The following is a 17,700-nucleotide window of genomic DNA, read 5'->3' as shown; positions in this document are numbered from 1 at the left end:
TACCAAATATTGAGACTAAATGATAAATATTCTAATTTTAATAGGAACCCAAATATATATCTAATGGTATATTTATAGGATTAGGGACATATACATAATGTGGATCTAACTGGAATAGAAAAATGTATACAAAATTACCTAAATAAATATTCTAATTTATGTGTTCTACCTAAAAAACATCCAAGATAAAAATCCTCATTAACTCCCCCCGGTACTAAAGATCCTAGTTGGTGAATTCACGAGGATTCTCTCTTACTAATTTCCCGCACATAATTCCCCCCCCCTCCAGTGCTTCTTGGGAGCTTCTATCTCCCCAAAACTGAAGACCCCTACAACTCTGGCCATGCTTTTCTTTATATTATATTGCTATTGTATACATGTTCTTTAATTCTCCCTCCCAAAGTTCTTTTTGTGCGACTAATATATAACAGGTCACATGGGCACTTGATCGCATAAACTACCCCCCCCCCCCCCCTAGTGTCACATGTAATTAAATCCTTAATTGCATATATCAGTTGATTCCTTGGATTGGTAAAATAATCACTTTTTTTATGCTGGTTGGAACCCTTACAGGACTCTAGCAACGTCCACATCCTCTAAACCCTTTTAATTCCCATGGAAAGAACTTGATGGCTTTCGGGGTTTCTATGTTTTTTATTAACTTATACCGAATATTAGGAGCCCTCCTATACACAAATTTCGGCCTATGATCATATCTTGTTTCAAAACTTGCCAATAATTACCAATCACCCTCTCCACTGCTTTAAACTGCACATTGTATTCCAAAACTATTACTCCATCTTTGGGTACATCATCCAGATTTGATACCTTATCCACCAATAAGTCTCTGTCCATATTTTTTACCATATCTTTTTCTTTAAAAGCAAAAATTCTCCTGGTACCCTTTGTCCAGGAACATATTGGTAAGTCTCATAGATTGATGTTCAAAGTCCTCTAATTGTGTGCAATTTCTTCTAATTCTAACATACTGCCCACTAGGTATAGTGAATATCCATGGTTTACAATGACAGCTATTGGTTGATATATATGAATTTCTGTCAGTACTTTTGAAATGCGTTTTTGTAACTATTCTGTTATCTATAGCGATCTCCAAATCCAAGAACGGAATAATAGATTTGCTGATAGTACTGGTGAGTCTGATATTCAAATCATTGCCATTGAGTCTGGCAATGAGATGCTCTAACTCCATTACATTTCCTGCCATGCCAATAATAGCTACCCCTCTAATCTGTATATAGTAGGTGTTTTGGTACCAAAAATAGTTGTGACCTAGACAAAATGTTAGACTTTTCAAGATTAATTTTTTGTGTCGTTGGGTTAAATTACCGTACTTATCTAGGGTCCATTTGACTGCTTGCATAGCACCTTCATGGTTGATATTAGTATATAGTGAGGCAAAATCTGCTGTTGCCATCACAGTATTTTCATTGATAGTACAGTCTTGTAATAAATTTAATATATGTATGGTGTCTTAAGTAGGCTGGAGTGCTTTGTACCAAGGGTTGTAAATGAATATCTATATACTCCCCTAGACGTGCTGTTATAGAGTCTATGCCATTAATTATTGGTCTCCCCAGGGGGTTGACACTATCTTTATGTATCTTTGGAACACAATATATAACTGGTAACCGACAATTGGTCAATATTTTGTGTTTTACTCCGTATTTTATGATCACCTCCAGTTCTTTGCTACATTGTTTGGTGGGGTTAGACAATGTTTCATATGTTTCTCTATCCTCGAGTATTTTAGTAATTTCTTGTTTTTATTGATCTGTTGATAAAACCACTACTATGCCCCCCCCCCCTTTACCCGCTGGTCAAATAACTACATCCTTTCACCGCCCCAGTGATTTCATGTCTTTCCGAATATCTTTATTTTCATATATTTTTTTAATAGGCAGTGCTTCCACATCATTAACCACCAGTTAATATATCCATTTTTGGTGATCGTGGGATTAAAAGTAGATCTATTTTTTAACTAGGTATGTGTACCTTCGCTTTGTGGACGTTCTTGAGGGTTCGACATATAATATTTTTTAATATTTAAAGTTCTAGTTTTTTTATTCCTATGTATGTCTCAAACTTATTTAGCCCTTTACGCGGAGCATATTTAATACCTTTATCTAGGGTAATGATTTCTTCCTTACTGAGGGGTGCTCCACTTAAATTGAAGATGCCCTTACCTACTTCTCCCTTCTCATTTTTCTGTTGTATCCTTCTCCCTCCTCTACACCCTCTCTTTCTCTGTTTTTGTCCTTGTACGGAGGTTCCCCCCATCTGATCCCTAAAAAAGGGGACGGTGTATATCCTCCCAAATGTTCTCCAATCAGGGGTATGAATCCGTTATGTGTGGGTTTGGTATCAAAACATCATACCTAATATTGCCTAGATCAAACTGGGTTCTCACACTATTAAATACAGTTGATTGGGGAGTGGGTTACCCACAACAAGCTGTTTTAGGCCAATTACATTTATAGCTTTTAATAATATATTTATGATACAATATTTCATGCAGTGGAATTATAAATCATGTACCAAGGATATATTACAAGGATACAATATTAGAATAAGGACACTGCATAACCTTGTAGACCGTAAGTGAAAGGACCGGCATATAATCAGCTAATTACCTGTGTACTTCTCTTTGTCAAGAATGATTGTTAACATTATGTAATGTGATTGGTTCTGTGTACAATTCACTGCTGGACACTCATCACCAACATAGCTATGCATGGATTCACAGATCATTGGAATATTATGCCCATAGCAATATATTAGAATTCGGCTATCCACGGACTAGTGACATAAAATTTTCCCTTTGTAAAAGACGGATTGTTCACCGAAGTATATGCGGTCTTTGACCAAGTTTAGTTGCAAGGTCACATTGTGAGCACCCACCCCACGGGGGGTCACAAGAGTGGAGGTGACACACCAAACAAACCGTTTTTTTCCCCACAGATTGTTGATATATTTCTTGATTGAGCACTGGTGATCGGGACTGTTATTTAAATGACACCACGGATTAACTGAAAATATTGTGGATGTTCTGGAATATTTTAAAGTGACATTATATCAGTCTTCACGGATTCACCGAGAATTGTTGCTATCTGCATGTTACTATTTTACATTATATTCGCAATATTATGATTGGATAATTTGGATACTTTTTATATATGTCATTGAGGTTTTTGCACTATATTGCCACTTTAGATACAGGATCATATATGTTTTACAATAGATGACTATTTATTTTGTGCAGCACTTTCACATTTATTAATGTCAATACCACACTTTGACTTTTGAATAGGAGAATGACGCAAGTCTGTTTAATATATCTCAGTTACATCTTACGCCTGAGTTATTTTGCATGATCAAAAGATGTTCCCGACCTGCTATCTAGCATGCATGCATGGGATCAGGAAGGAGCTTAACTGGAGATGAGGTCACCGTCAGCTGGAAGAAGCTAACATTACAAATAAGACAGCAGCACCCAGAAGCAACCTGAAACAATTCAGACAGAAGGAGATCTCTTTGCGGTAATTGGTAAAACAAAACATTACTCTTTCTGAAAGTCATTCGAAAAGAGCAAACATAAAATTTTAACTCACAAATTGCCTTAGTACAGAAATAAACCTTAGAATAATGCCATTTTTACATGTCAAAGCATTAGGAAAAAAGCCTCCTGATTGTTTAATATAAGTCTTCTTTTCTGAACCTGAACTAACTAACTAACTGAACTAACACACTAACTGAAAAAAAACGTTTCCAATTTTAAGAATTTGTACTTCTAATTTTATTGCACATTCAGAGAGCTACGACAGTTTTTTTGGTGACTGATAATACACAGCATACAACTTCTCAAAAAATTATGTTACACGATGAAGACCAGGAATAGAATCAATTGCATCTGAAATGCACAATTCAAGCCTATTACACAAGCAGTGCCATTTCACAAGCTGAGGATATTTTTAACTAAGTCGTTCCAGAACACCTGACTTTCTTCCAAGCATTACACTTGCACCATCACTACAAACCCCAATTAAGTTTTTAGCAAGAAAGTCATTACTGAACCCATGTTTAGAACCACAAGCTGGAAGAGTGACTTCAATAGACTGTGCATCTGCTTTAGGCAAATCAAGCAAGAAATTGACTGGGTTTTTTCCAATAACTGAGGCACGAATATAAACAATTAACACTGAATGTGAAGGAACTTTTGGAGCCTGTTCAACAATTGCCTTGCAAAGCTTTTTTCTCATTTCACTGGCAATGCAATCTATTATTTGTGCAGCTTTATACTCACTATGGAGAATACACCCTAAGTCTGCACCATTTGCAACTTGCAAGCTGATAAGATCTTGGAAGTCTGTGAAAGGGCGATTTTGTTTTGTACAAAAGTAGGCAGTGCGAAATACTTTAGTGGTGGACACAAACCTATGCTTCTGCTGTTCTGCAATGTCCTTTCTGATACAGCTTGAATATCTCCTGCATTTACATGTGCTTTTGAAATCTTATGTATATGGATTTTTGTTATGCAGAGGTCAACATATCTTTTTTTGTTTTGCCAAATGGAGTAATTTTACTAGTGTTCCATTCTTTTGAAATAGATAGACCCTGTGAAACAGACACTCCAAGGTGTTTAACCTCACAACACACATTGCATCCTAAATGGCCATTTTCTAGAAACAGCCAAGAATACTTTTTTAAAATTCTAGCCACTGATTCTGGTTCCAACATTCCAGTAGAAGAATTCTCTCAACATCAGCAGCTGTATCTTCAGTAACTAAGTCAACTACAGCGGAGTTACTGACTGGTGTAGTTTCTGCAGAGGACACTGGGTCACCCTGCTGAAGCGGAGGCTCACACTGAGATGAGCAACTTTTACTGGAAGCCTTTGAGAAGAAATCTATAATGCTGCCCTTTCGTTTGCTCATTTCTGTACAAATAAAAGGTCAGGTCCCCCACAGCGAGCTGCACGGAGCTGCTGTGAATCATTCTAGGGGAAGCTAAGGGAGGACTACTGGCAGCCTACTTCAGCTGGGTCTTTATCTTTTGCAGACCCTCTGCTAAGCCTCAATCAGTGTGCGGCACTTACTATTGCGAGCTGTGATGGCGGCTGCTAGTGTAGCGCCTGTCACACAGTGGTGACTCTGGGAACAATATATAGGGTGGGCACATAAGATACCACAGTCAAAACCTCGGGGGGGGGGGGGGCACTCAAAATTTTCACCACTATATCATGCCATAAGGTTACGAGATACTAGAGTAATGCGATATGCAATGATACCTTTTTATAGTACTAACCGAACACTTAAAAGACAAGCTTTCAAGTGTTTTCCTTTCTTCCTCGGGTATTGCTTCAGACACTAGAAAGAGGAAAAACTCTCAAAAGCTTTTCTTCATAGCTTAAAGCAATTTCAGCAAACAGTTTACGCAGTAAACGCCCCTAGTATTGGTGCCAGTTTATACAGTAATAGCCCCTAGTATTGGTGCCAGTTTACGCAGTAATAAAGTCTAGTATTGGTGCCAGTTTACGCAGTAATAAAGCCTAGTATTGGTGCCAGTTTAAGCAGTAATAACCCCTAGTACTGATGTCAGTGTACACAGTAACCACCCCTAGTATTGGTGCCAGTTTACACAGTAATAAAGCCCAGTATTGGTGCCAGTTTACGCAGTAATAACCCCTAGTATTGGTGCCAGTTTACGCAGTAATAAAGTCTAGTATTAGTGCCATGCTCTCAGCGTCTTGGAGGTAGGGAAGAACAGTGAGACCTGACAACCACAGTGATGAAAGTGTTAAGGCCAGCAGTGACAGTGGCAGCGGTCTTAACACTTATCAACTTCATGGGAGATCTTTGTGATTTGATTGGTCTCCTGCTACAGTACTGCACACCTCTCTATCAGGGACTCATGCCCTTACAGCAGGGGTGCCCAACCTTTTGAGAAACTTGGGCCAATTTAGCGACTTGGTAACCGGTCACAGGCCACAATGAGCAGAGGAGGCAGATGACAGGTCTGTGTCCACTCAGCATATGCAGAGCAGACACAGCCCCGCTCTACTCTATGGGCTCTCCGATCCACCCTGACAGGTGGGGATTGAATCCCTTCTGCTTTTTTTTTTTTTAAGTGGTTAGGATTGGAGATAGGCGAGTGTAAACGGACACAAGTCCGTTGACATCTGACACTCTATAGAGATGAATAGAGCAGTGTTTCCCAACTCCGGTCCTCAGGGCACACTAATAGGCCAGATTTTAAGTATTATCTTGGGGAGATGCAGACTAGAATACTGCAATCACTGAGCAGCAAATGATATCACCTGTGATGTATTTCAGTTTTCTTGCAAACCTGGCCTGTTAGTGTGCCCTGAGGACCGGAGTTGAAAAACACTGGAATAGAGGGTTCAATTGAGTCCACCTGAAAAACAGACAAATGGACCCAATCAGACCGATCATGCGAAAGGGGCCTAAAGTTGCTTTCACACGGATGCACTGTGCAACTCAACTGACCTCAATCTTCACATCTTCCTCAGGATTCCTGCAGGTATCGCTGGCGGATATGGCTGATGGCTGCTTCTGGCTGTCCTCCAGGGCTGGAACTGCTGGTGGGTACTACTGGGAAAAGGGGGGGGGGGTACTGCTGCCTGGTACTGTTGGTGGGTACTGTTGGATAGTACTGCTGGTGGTAATGCTGGCTGGTACTGCTGGCGGGCAATGCTGGCTGGTACTGCTGGTGGGCAATGCTGGCTAGTACTGCTGGTGGGTACTGCTGGATGGTTCCCGACCCACCGTCCATCCCTGAGCATCAGTGTAAATCTGTGACAGGAGCAGACACTAGAGGAAGCATGCGGCTGCAGTAGAAATTAGAGGCAATGCTTCCTATATCCCTGTGACAGGAGCCGGTGCTATATAGGAAGCACCAGGTCCGCTTCTGCTAGTGCCGGCTGAGCGGCTTGGTTCTTTACACACACAAATGCCACGGACAGCTCACATACAAAGGCCAGTGACAGTCAGTCCTGCAGGACGTGGCTGCTAATGGGAATGGCTTTCCTGCTGTGGAAAAAGTACAGGAATACTGTTTCCATGCGTTCCTGCAAGACTCGAGCCCTGTTTTTAATATAAAAGGGGGCTAAGGATCAGAATGGGACCACTGCACTTGGCACCTGGGGGATTTTATTCATATTTTAAAGAAAAGCGGTACTTCTTTCAATATAATCCAATCAATGTGTAGTATAGTTGGTCTGGTTCACAAACCTACTTGATATCCATCTCAAGATAAATCGTATCAGAAATGTTTGTCACTGCTGCTCTCTTCTTCCATTTATAGGGCACTCAAAAGATTACCTTCCCTAAACGTGACTGGATCAGGTCTGTTCACTTTCAGCCAAGGGCTAAGAAAAGGCTTATACAATGTGCCCCAGCTCAGAGATACTGGAAATATGATAGATACAAACCTTCTCAAACTCCAGTTTAATGGGGGGAGTGAAGTGACTGGATACCCATTCAGCTGCCTCTCTTCCTATCTCCATGGCCTCAGTGACAGTCTGCACTCCCAGTTTGCACATCACAGAGTCTGTGTCACCATAGATGACCTGAAGAGAAACACAGACATTAGTTATGGGAGTATCTCTCTTACTTTGGACCATAGGCCTGACAAATAAAAATCACAGAGTTCTCACCTTGGCATCTGCTTTGTACCCATTGGCAAGGGTATATTTTGATTCCACTAACTGTTTGGTCTTCTCAATCATCTGTCTCCCAAAGCCAGTGACACTCTACAAAGAAAGCTCCGTATTAAAAAAAAACACTGAATGAAGTGTTGCTTAAAGTGTACAGTATTTAAAAAAAAAAGAAAAAACTCAAAATACACAAACAGTAAACATGCACATTTCCCCATATTTTCCTCTTCAAAGACTCTGCATTAACAGGAAAAATACCCAAGGATTTGACAGAAATGCACTCGGCTCCTAAGTCCTGTGGACTAACACACAGCATTTCTAAACCTGACTAGTTGTCTACAGTATGCATACAGTGCCTTGCGAAAGTATTCGGCCCCTTGAACTTTTCGACCTTTTGCAACATTTCAGGCTTCAAACAAAGATATAAAACTTTTGTGAAGAATCAACAAGTGGGACACAATCATGAAGTCGAACGAAATTTATTGGATATTTCAAACTTTAACAAATAAAAAAACTGAAAAATTGGGCGTGCAAAATGATTCAGCCCCCTTAAGTTAATACTTTGTAGCGCCACCTTTTGCTGCGATTACAGCTGTAAGTTGCTTGGGGTATGTCTCTATCAGTTTTGCACATCGAGAGACTGAAATTTTTGCCCATTCCTCCTTGCAAAACAGCTCAAGCTCAGAGAGGTTGGATGGAGAGCGTTTGTGAACAGCAGTTTTCAGTCCTTTCCACAGATTCTCGATTGGATTCTGGTCTGGACTTTGACTTGGCCATTCTAACACCTGGATATGTTTATTTGTGAACCATTCCATTGTATATTTTGCTTTACGTTTTGGATCATTGTCTTGTTGGAAGACAAATCTCCCTCCCAGTCTCAGGTCTTTTGCAGACTCCATCAGGTTTTCTTCCAGAATGGTCCTGTATTTGGCTCCATCCATCTTCCCATCAATTTTAACCATCTTCCCTGTCCCTGCTGAAGAAAAGCAGGCCCAAACCATGATGCTGCCACCACCATGTTTGACCGTGGGGATGGTGTGTTCAGGGTGATGAGCTGTGTTGCTTTTACGCCAAACATAACGTTTTGCATTGTTGCCAAAAAGTTTGATTTTGGTTTCATCTGACCAGAGCACCTTCTTCCACATTTTAGTGTGTCTCCCAGGTGGCTTGTGGCAAACTTTAAACAACACTTTTTATGGATATCTTTAAGAAATGGATTTCTTCTTGCCACTCTTCCATAAAGACCAGATTTGTGTAGTATACGACTGATTGTTGTCCTATGGACAGAGTCTCCCACCTCAGCTGTAGATCTCTGCAGTTCATCCAGAGTGATCATGGGCCTCTTGGCTGCATCTCTGATCAGTCTTCTCCTTGTATGAGCTGAAAGTTTAGAGGGATGGCCAGGTCTTTGTAGATTTGCAGTGGTCTGATACTCCTTCCATTTCAATATTATCGCTTGCACAGTGCTCCTTGGGATGTTTAAAGCTTGGGAAATCTTTTTTTATCCAAATGCGGCTTTAAACTTCTCCACAACAGTATCTCGGACCTGCCTGGTGTGTTCCTTGTTCTTCATGATGCTCTCTGCGCTTTAAATGGACCTCTGAGACTATCACAGTGCAGGTGCATTTATACGGAGACTTGATTACACACAGGTGGGATTCTATTTATCATCATTAGTCATTTAGGTCAACATTGGATCATTCAGAGATCCTCACTGAACTTCTGGAGAGAGTTTGCTGCACTGAAAGTAAAGGGGCTGAATAATTTTGCACACCCAATTTTTCAGTTTTAACTGTTAAAGTTTGAAATATCCAATAAATTTTGTTCCACTTCATGATTGTGTCCCATTTGTTGATTCTTCACAAAAAATTACAGTTTTATATCTTTATGTTTGAAGCCTGAAATGTGGCAAAAGGTCGAAAAGTTCAGGGGGGGGGGGCGAATACTTTCGCAAGGCACTGTATGTATCAATACATGCATGTATTCCTGCAATAGGCTGCATGTCACATTCAGAGAGTATGTGGGGGGGGGGCAGTGTTTCTAGTGGTGATACCAGTGGACCATGCCTACCTGTGGATTAAATGGCCCCTTGTAGTGTCTACTGGAAGCCCATGTAACATAACAGAAGCACAACTGGGACATACAGACAGACCACCCTATAACATGAAGTGTCTGGACAGTTAACTTCTTGACAGAAGCGATTTTAAGCTACATATGCAAATATGTCCATAAATAAAGTTCACATTTATAAATTTAAGCTATATGCAATTGTTTATGAATAGGTTAAAACTTACAAATAACTGGGTTCCCTGCCCTTAGGAGAAAACATTTCAGTAAATATATTTGAATAGTACAGGTATACATTACACAAAACACACTAAACCTTATATTAAAACAGTTTTTTTCCTTTATGCATTTGGTCCATTTCTCTACTTGATATAAAAAAAAATTAGGGTATTTTGACAAAACAAATTAAAGGCTTTATATGTACTAAAAAAAAGGTATGAAAATAATTTCGGTATACAAAGCAGTTAAAATGATACTAGTAAAATAAGATAGTTGCATATCAAAATGTCACAACTCAGCCTTCGTTTTGATTACCCCTGGATATAAGGTTTTAGTTAGTTTAGATTTTTATTTTTGGTATAAACCATATGAACACAAGCTGACTATTGTCAGCACTCCTTTCAATGCCATATGGTTTGTTTCAACCACTTTAACTTGTACTTGTGCTGGATATTTTGCCCTGTTAAAGAAGTGATTAAAATACCAGATTTACTGGCAGGTTTAAGAGATCATGTTTTGAGGGGACTCAGAAAAATCAAAACTTCTGTGCTAATATTAGTGACAGACTGCAGCATATATGAACTTGTTTTTTTTTGCCCATATTTCTATTTTAACGTTCCATTTCACTCTGCTGCCATCCATGATTTTTTTTAAATTGCTAAAAAGTTCAAATTGACCTTACTTTCTTGTTCAATAATTTTTATTGTAGGTATATAAAAATATACAGCAACACAAACGCACCTAGTTCGTTCGCGAAGGGGCTAGGGCTGGAGATATAGACAACATAGGTGTACATACCCAGCATAGTGACGGAGGGAGGGCCTCCTTCTCAAACAGGCATATCTCACTTAAAAAAAACATATGTATTTTGGGGAGAACCCCATAATTGCCAAGGTGGTCAGGACCTTTATGTCAACAACTCCTTAACTGATAGTCCTGGACACTAATGGGCAACTAAAGAGGGCTGATAAAGACATCGAAAGAAGAGCAGAGAGAAAGACAGGAGAAAAAGGTTAAAGTAAAGTGAAGAGGCAAGAAGAGTGGTAGGGACCCAGGGTTGCCCGAGACAGCAATTAGAGTCGACCCATGCTTGTCAGGGAGAAGATCATAAATTGTTCCTACTTTTTTTTCAAATTCTTTATTAAACATAAAAGAAATAAGAACGCGTATAAACAAAGTATATACTCATCAAGTAGTAGTGCGTAAGAAGGTACAATGACCAAATCAAAACAGAATAAGTCCCCGTTCACACTGGGGCGATGCGACTTGCCGGGGCGACCTCATAGGTTGCGGCGCGCTGCTCGCACCGCGACCTCGGAGCGGCCGGCACGGACTTCATAACATTGAAGTCTATGCAGGTCGCTCCGGTCGCCCCAAAGAAGCTCCGGACCCTTTTTCTAAGTTGGAGCGACTTGTGTCGCTCCTATTAGAATGGGTCCATAGCTTCTCTATGGCGAGCGACCTACGGCGACCTGTCAGGCGACCAGGTCGCCTGACAGTCGCCCCAGTGTGAACGGGGACTTAGAGCCCATTCACACTAGCGCGAATTGTGAGGCAACTTGTGTTGCCCCAGGTAGCTTGACATAAACAATGTTAATCAATCAGTGCCGTCTGAATTGGCACTACTGAAGTTGCTCCGACTTCAGAAAAGGGTCTTGTACTACTTTGAGGCGACCTGTGATCCGACCTGTCCCATATACTTCAATGGGAGTCGCCTCCTTATCTTAATTGACACGACTTGTTATGAGACTCTCCAGGAAGAAGAAAGAGATTAGCCAGGCATTCCCCACATTGTAGCCATGCCTATAATGGAATATATATATATATATATATATATATATATATATATATATATATATATATATATATATATATATATATATATATATATATATATATATATACATATTCCATTATCTCTGCTTGGTCTGTGTGAGTGGCACTGGTGGACACTGATTCATGGCACTGATACGTGGCCCTGATACGTGGCACTGGTGGACACTGATTCGTGGCACTGGTGGACACTGATTCGTGGCACTGATATGTGCCACTGGTGGACACTGATACGTGGCACTGGTTGACACTGATTCGTGGCACTGATACGTGGCACTGGTGGACATTGATTCGTGGCACTGGTGAGCAGTGGCACTGGTGGACACATACGTGGCACTGGTGTGCAGTGGCACTGGTGGGCAATGAGGAAATGAGTAAAAAAAAAAAAAAAAAAACAGAAAAAGGGGAATTAGGTCACAACACATCATATTCTGATTGGCCAAACACAGTCATCTGTCATATAAGTCCTGCAAAATAATTCACAAGTCGCGGTAAAGTCGCGGTAAAATCTCGGTAAAATCGCGGTAAAGTCACTGTAAAAAGTCGCTCCGACATGGGGCGACTTTATGACCGTGGCAGTGTGAACCGGCTCTAACAAAATACACATAAGTGCATACCCATCGTAAATAGGAAAAAGTACATATAGGCATGAGCCAATACCGGTTGGCAGAACATATGACAGCATTAGGTCATCAGAGACAGCAGCTCAAGTGGAACAATTATTGGTATGCAATGAAAAACTAAGCATCTGTGTTAATGCACAAACATGAAAACGCAGAAGATTGTTATGCATGTAAGGAGATATGGGGGGGGGGCAAGGAGATATGGGGGGGGGGCAAAGGAGGGTCAGGAAAGGGGGAAAAAGGCATGGACATGGGTACAGGCAGTAGCGCAAGCGGAAAGTGGGGGAGAGAAAGAGTGGAGAGAGCAGATAGAAATAGAAGGTACGGCCGTCCCATGTGGGTGTTCCCTCGGCCAGCCGTTCAGTGAGCCATAGCAGGAGGAGCGCTCAGAGCCTGTCCCGCAATGGGCCCATGTTTTAGAGTACTGTTCCTTTCTACCCTGCGCAGTGAGTACCAAGTCCTCCAAGTCATTGATCCATTTCACAATTGTCCTTACTTTTAACTGTGACAAACAAATGGTATTCTTTGGATTCCTATTGATAAAATAGTGGCCTTAATGTGGTATATTGCTGATAGTGGTCATTTAGGAAATGTCACATAAATGGCCACAAGATGGAGCAGACAATCACAGGAAATAAATATATTATACAGGGATTATTCTGACAAACTGTTGTAGGCCATGGTCCAGGTGTGTTGCCTGTTTGCCAGGCGATCAAGTCACTGGCAGAAGTGCCTGAATAAGCACACTAGCTTAGCATAAGTAATATCTTTTGGCAGACAGCACAGTTTCAAGTCCAGCATGTAATACTGTGTAATTAGACATTTAGCTTTAAGAAATGAGTACTGTTTAAAGGACCAGACCTGAACAAAGTTGGCTTCTGCTCCCCATCCTCCTCCCAAGGCAGTGCAAGTCAATTTACAAAAACAAACCCACATTGCAATGTTATCGCTTTGCTGATGTACACAAGATACTTTATCTAAAAACTTGTTACATAATACCTTTCAGTAATGTAACAGAACTTCTTCATTCTGGAGATATATATCTTAAAAGCAGCAACTCATTTTACAAAAACTCTAAGGCTCGGTTCACACTGATGCGATGCGGGAAGGCTGCGAATTCGCAGCCTGTTCCCGCATCGCACACGCACCCCCGGCAGTTCACACTGCCATATGCGATCCGCTGGGGGTGTCAATGTAATCTTAACGACACCCCCAGTTTGATCGCATATCGCAGTGCGATCGTGCAGTTCGCACAGGATCGGATCGCACAAGTGTGAACCGCTGTGCGATCCGATCCTGATGCGGCAGCAAAAATGCCTCCTGTGCGTGTTTGCTGCGGGTGCGATGCGAATTTAGCCATACAAACTGTATGGCTAAACTCGCACCGCACAGCTGATCACATGTCATGTCGGAGCAGTGCGCTCCGACATGACATGCGAACCCCGCACACGCAGTAGTGTGAACCGGGGCTTATTGTATATAATAAATCATACTGTGCTAACATGTAACAAAAGCTGCCAGCACATCAATCGACAAAGTTGTACAAACATTTATACAAAAAAAGTGCAGCGCTATAATGACTGATACAGTCCAATGATAGTGTATCACAAAAATATTAAAAAAGTAAATGAATACTGGTGAGTCCCAAGTGTTGAAAATTGAAGCAAGAATGTGGAACCATTTAAAACTTGCATTCGATCTTATAGGATCGAATCCTTCCCGTGAAATAACCCTACCCTCGTTCCCAGTGCTTAAATCGATGGGTTAGTAAATGTCGGCTTCCCGTGAAAATATCCTACCCTCGTTCCCCGGCGGGAGGAGGAAAATGTAAAAGTGTCTCCTAATGGAGGAAAATTTAAAATATATAAATATTTTTTTTTTTATCATTCCATTTTGATTAATATATATACATTTTCTTCCATTAGGAGGCACTTTTAAATTTTTCTGGATCTGCTGGGGGAACCAGGGTAGGGTATTTTGACGGGAAGCCGCCGCTTTAAGGACTGGGAACCCGTGTTAATTTTGTAGACTAAAATGTTTTCGTCTACTTAATTAACACAATTTTAGTCGACTAAAATACAACTAAAACTAAAACAATTTAGATGACTAAAATACGACTAAAACTAAAATGACATTTTAGTCATAAGACTAAAATACGACTAAAACTAAAATGGCATTTTAGTCATAAGACTATAACTAAAACTAAACTGAAAATCGACATCATCAAAATGAACACGCCTCTGCTGGTCATTTCTAAATCGGCAACACAATTCCATCCAGAGCATGTAATAATAGCACATTAAAGTTTAAACATGTATTGCACCACCGCATAAGCATAAGTAAGGGGCATCTACTAAGCTGATGAAAATAAAAAAATTAAGAAAAAGGCTTTTCTTATATTTATCCCTAATATTTAATGTTGGTAATATATTCAGGTGTGAAAATGGATGGTGCGCTTTATCTAAGCGATTATGTACAGTATAATGTGCAAGTAACTCGCATATGCAAATTCAAATTAAACAAAGTAATAAAAAGCAAATTGTGATTAAATAAAGTCCCAAACACAACGTGTCTATATGCTTGAAAAACAATCCAGTGATGTAAATGATGACAGATGGTGATGAACTCAAATAGTGACTTTGATTCCCTCCACCTGTTGGAATTCCTCCTTACCAGACGGAATGAAAGTAAGTGATCTTCTTTGCAAAAACAGACAATCCCTGTGCTCAAAACAAAATTAGTGCTCTCCACCGTGCATGCAAAGTAGCCTGCTGGGCCTCTTACCAGATAGGTATGAATAAAGCACTCTGCCACAGTACTCTCAGAAGAGTGTATCTCTCTGTCCAGATGATAATAGCAGCCACTTGGTGAGATTCCACAGAAGGATCGTATCACTCCAGCATAACATGTAAAGGAATGACCACTGATAGTGTATTACCCTTGATACATCGTTTATTAGGATAAAATATGCACTTACATGTTATGCTGACAGAATTCGCAGGTATATTATTAAAGCGGTGAGGGATTCCTATGATGCCCGGGTCCGGCTGCAGCCCAGATCCCGAGCGACGTGGTGACGGCACGCCTCCTGTCTGACGCGTTTCCACCGATTGGTTATCTCCTTTCTCTGAAGATAACCAATCGGTGGAAACGCATCAGACAGGAGGCGTGCCGTCACCGCGTCGCTCGGGATCTGGGCTGCAGCCGGACCCGGGCATCATAGGAATCCCTCACCGCTTTAATAATATACCTGCGAATTCTGTCAGCATAACATGTAAGTGCATATTTTATCCTAATAAACGATGTATCAAGGGTAATACACTATCAGTGGTCATTCCTTTACATGTTATGCTGGAGTGATACGATCCTTCTGTGGAATCTCACCAAGTGGCTGCTATTATCACCTGGACAGAGAGATACACTCTTCTGAGAGTACTGTGGCAGAGTGCTTTATTCATACCTATCTGGTAAGAGGCCCAGCAGGCTACTTTGCATGCACGGTGGAGAGCACTAATTTTGGTTTGAGCACAGGGATTGTCTGTTTTTGCAAAGAAGAGCACTTACTTTCATTCCGTCCGGTAAGGAGGAATTCCAACAGGTGAAGGGAATCAAAGTCACTATTTGAGTTCATCACCATCTGTCATCATTTACATCACTGGATTGTTTATCAAGCATATAGACACGTTGTGTTTGGGACTTTATTTAATCACAATTTGCTTCTTATTACTTTGTTTAATTTGAATTTGCATATGTGAGTTACTTGCACATTATACTGTACATAATCACTTAGATAAAGCGCACCATCCATTTTCACATCATACATTCAATTTATCTGGGAGCAGCTTATCACAGACCAGCGCACTTTTTCTTATACACAATATATTCAGGTAATATGTGCAATGACATTACAGCCAATGGAGTTTACAGTTTTTTTTTGTATTTTAAAGTTGCACTTCGGTTTGTCAAAAAGCAATATTTCTGTTTGTTTATGAAACTTGGTTTTATTTATAAAGATGTTATATATCACAATGGCTAAATCTGTGTCTGTAGTGCGTGTTCAAACCTTTAATAACATATTATTCGATTTTTACTCCAGGAGTATACAATTAATTTGGAAATGCTAGAGAAATGTTTAAATAATGCATTACAATTAACCTAAACCTATTCGATTTGTATGAGATTTTAGTCGACTAAAATGTACTGGAGATTTTAGTCGACTAAAATGTACTGGAGATTTTAGTCGACTAAAATAGGACAAACAATTCAGATGACTAAAATACGACAAACTAAAATCACATTTCAGTCAAAAACCTGAAATACGACTAAAACTAAAATGGCATTTTAGTAAAAAGACTAACTAAAACTAAATCGAAATTTGCTGCCAAAATTAACACTGCTGGGAACGAGGGTAGGGTTTTTACACTTCATATGACGTCCGCCCGGATCCGCTGCTCTCACGCCGCCCCCCCCCCCCCTCGGGGGCGCGCGGCGATTGGGGATGCAGGGTGTCCGTCAGGACACAGCCCATCCCCGATCGGTGCAAAGAACCATTTAAAAAAATGGCTCTTTACCATGTGACCGGCTGTGTCCAATCACAGCCGGCCACATGCACTTACCTCGTGCATGCCGCTCACGTGCGCCCCCAGGGGCGCGCAGAGCAGTGATCAGGGATGGAGAGTGTCACTCTGACACAGTCCATCCCTGATCAGGGTAAAGAGCCAATGAAATGACTGTGTCCAATCACAGCCGGTCACAGAATGTCAACAGAGACCACGGTAACTAGATGTTACCATGTTCTCCTCCTCACACACTGATCCTGTGTGAGGAGGAGATTGCGGTAACCGCTAGTTACCGATTATAGTGCACCCTAAGACACACTGATAGCCCCCCCCCCCCAATAAAGAGGACCGGTCACTAGCCCATCAAAGTACCTGAGTACCTGTCACCAGCCCATCAGATACTCTGATGACAGGTACTCGGGTACTTTAAGGCCCCATGCACACGGGGCGTTAGAAAAAACGTACGTCAAAGTTAGTTCTGACGCCGGAAAAAGCAGCTGTAAAAACGTGCTTTCAGTAGCTTTTTCCATTGGCGTTATTGCACGTTTTGCCACGTTGCTTTTAGCAGCGTTTTTTTTTCTTCCATTCAAAATCAATGGTTCCCTATGGGAGCCTATTGATTTGAATGGAGGTCGCACCGCAACACCGCAAGTCGGATCCGACTTGCGGGGTGACTTGCGCTGTGGGAATCTTGAGGGGGAACTCC

At 41.0% G+C, this 17,700-nt stretch overlaps 1 protein-coding gene across 1 annotated transcript in view; it reads right to left on the bottom strand.

The window, feature by feature from the left end:
• Positions 1–17,700, bottom strand: part of POLD1 (DNA polymerase delta 1, catalytic subunit) — a 388,959-nt gene that overhangs the window by 203,474 nt on the left and 167,785 nt on the right. The window contains exons 18-19 of the mRNA XM_082274252.1: positions 7,694–7,789; positions 7,469–7,606 (exon numbers count right to left, since the gene is read on the bottom strand). Of these exons, the coding sequence (XP_082130378.1) occupies positions 7,469–7,606; positions 7,694–7,789 (234 nt within the window). The remainder of the gene's footprint in view (positions 1–7,468; positions 7,607–7,693; positions 7,790–17,700) is intronic.

This window comes from Pelophylax lessonae, assembly GCF_965119305.1.
Source record: "Pelophylax lessonae genome assembly, chromosome: 12".
Classification (NCBI taxonomy): Eukaryota; Metazoa; Chordata; class Amphibia; order Anura; family Ranidae; genus Pelophylax; species Pelophylax lessonae.
The sequence above is the reverse complement of the archived record's forward strand: the minus strand, read 5'-3'. Positions and strand labels throughout refer to the sequence as shown.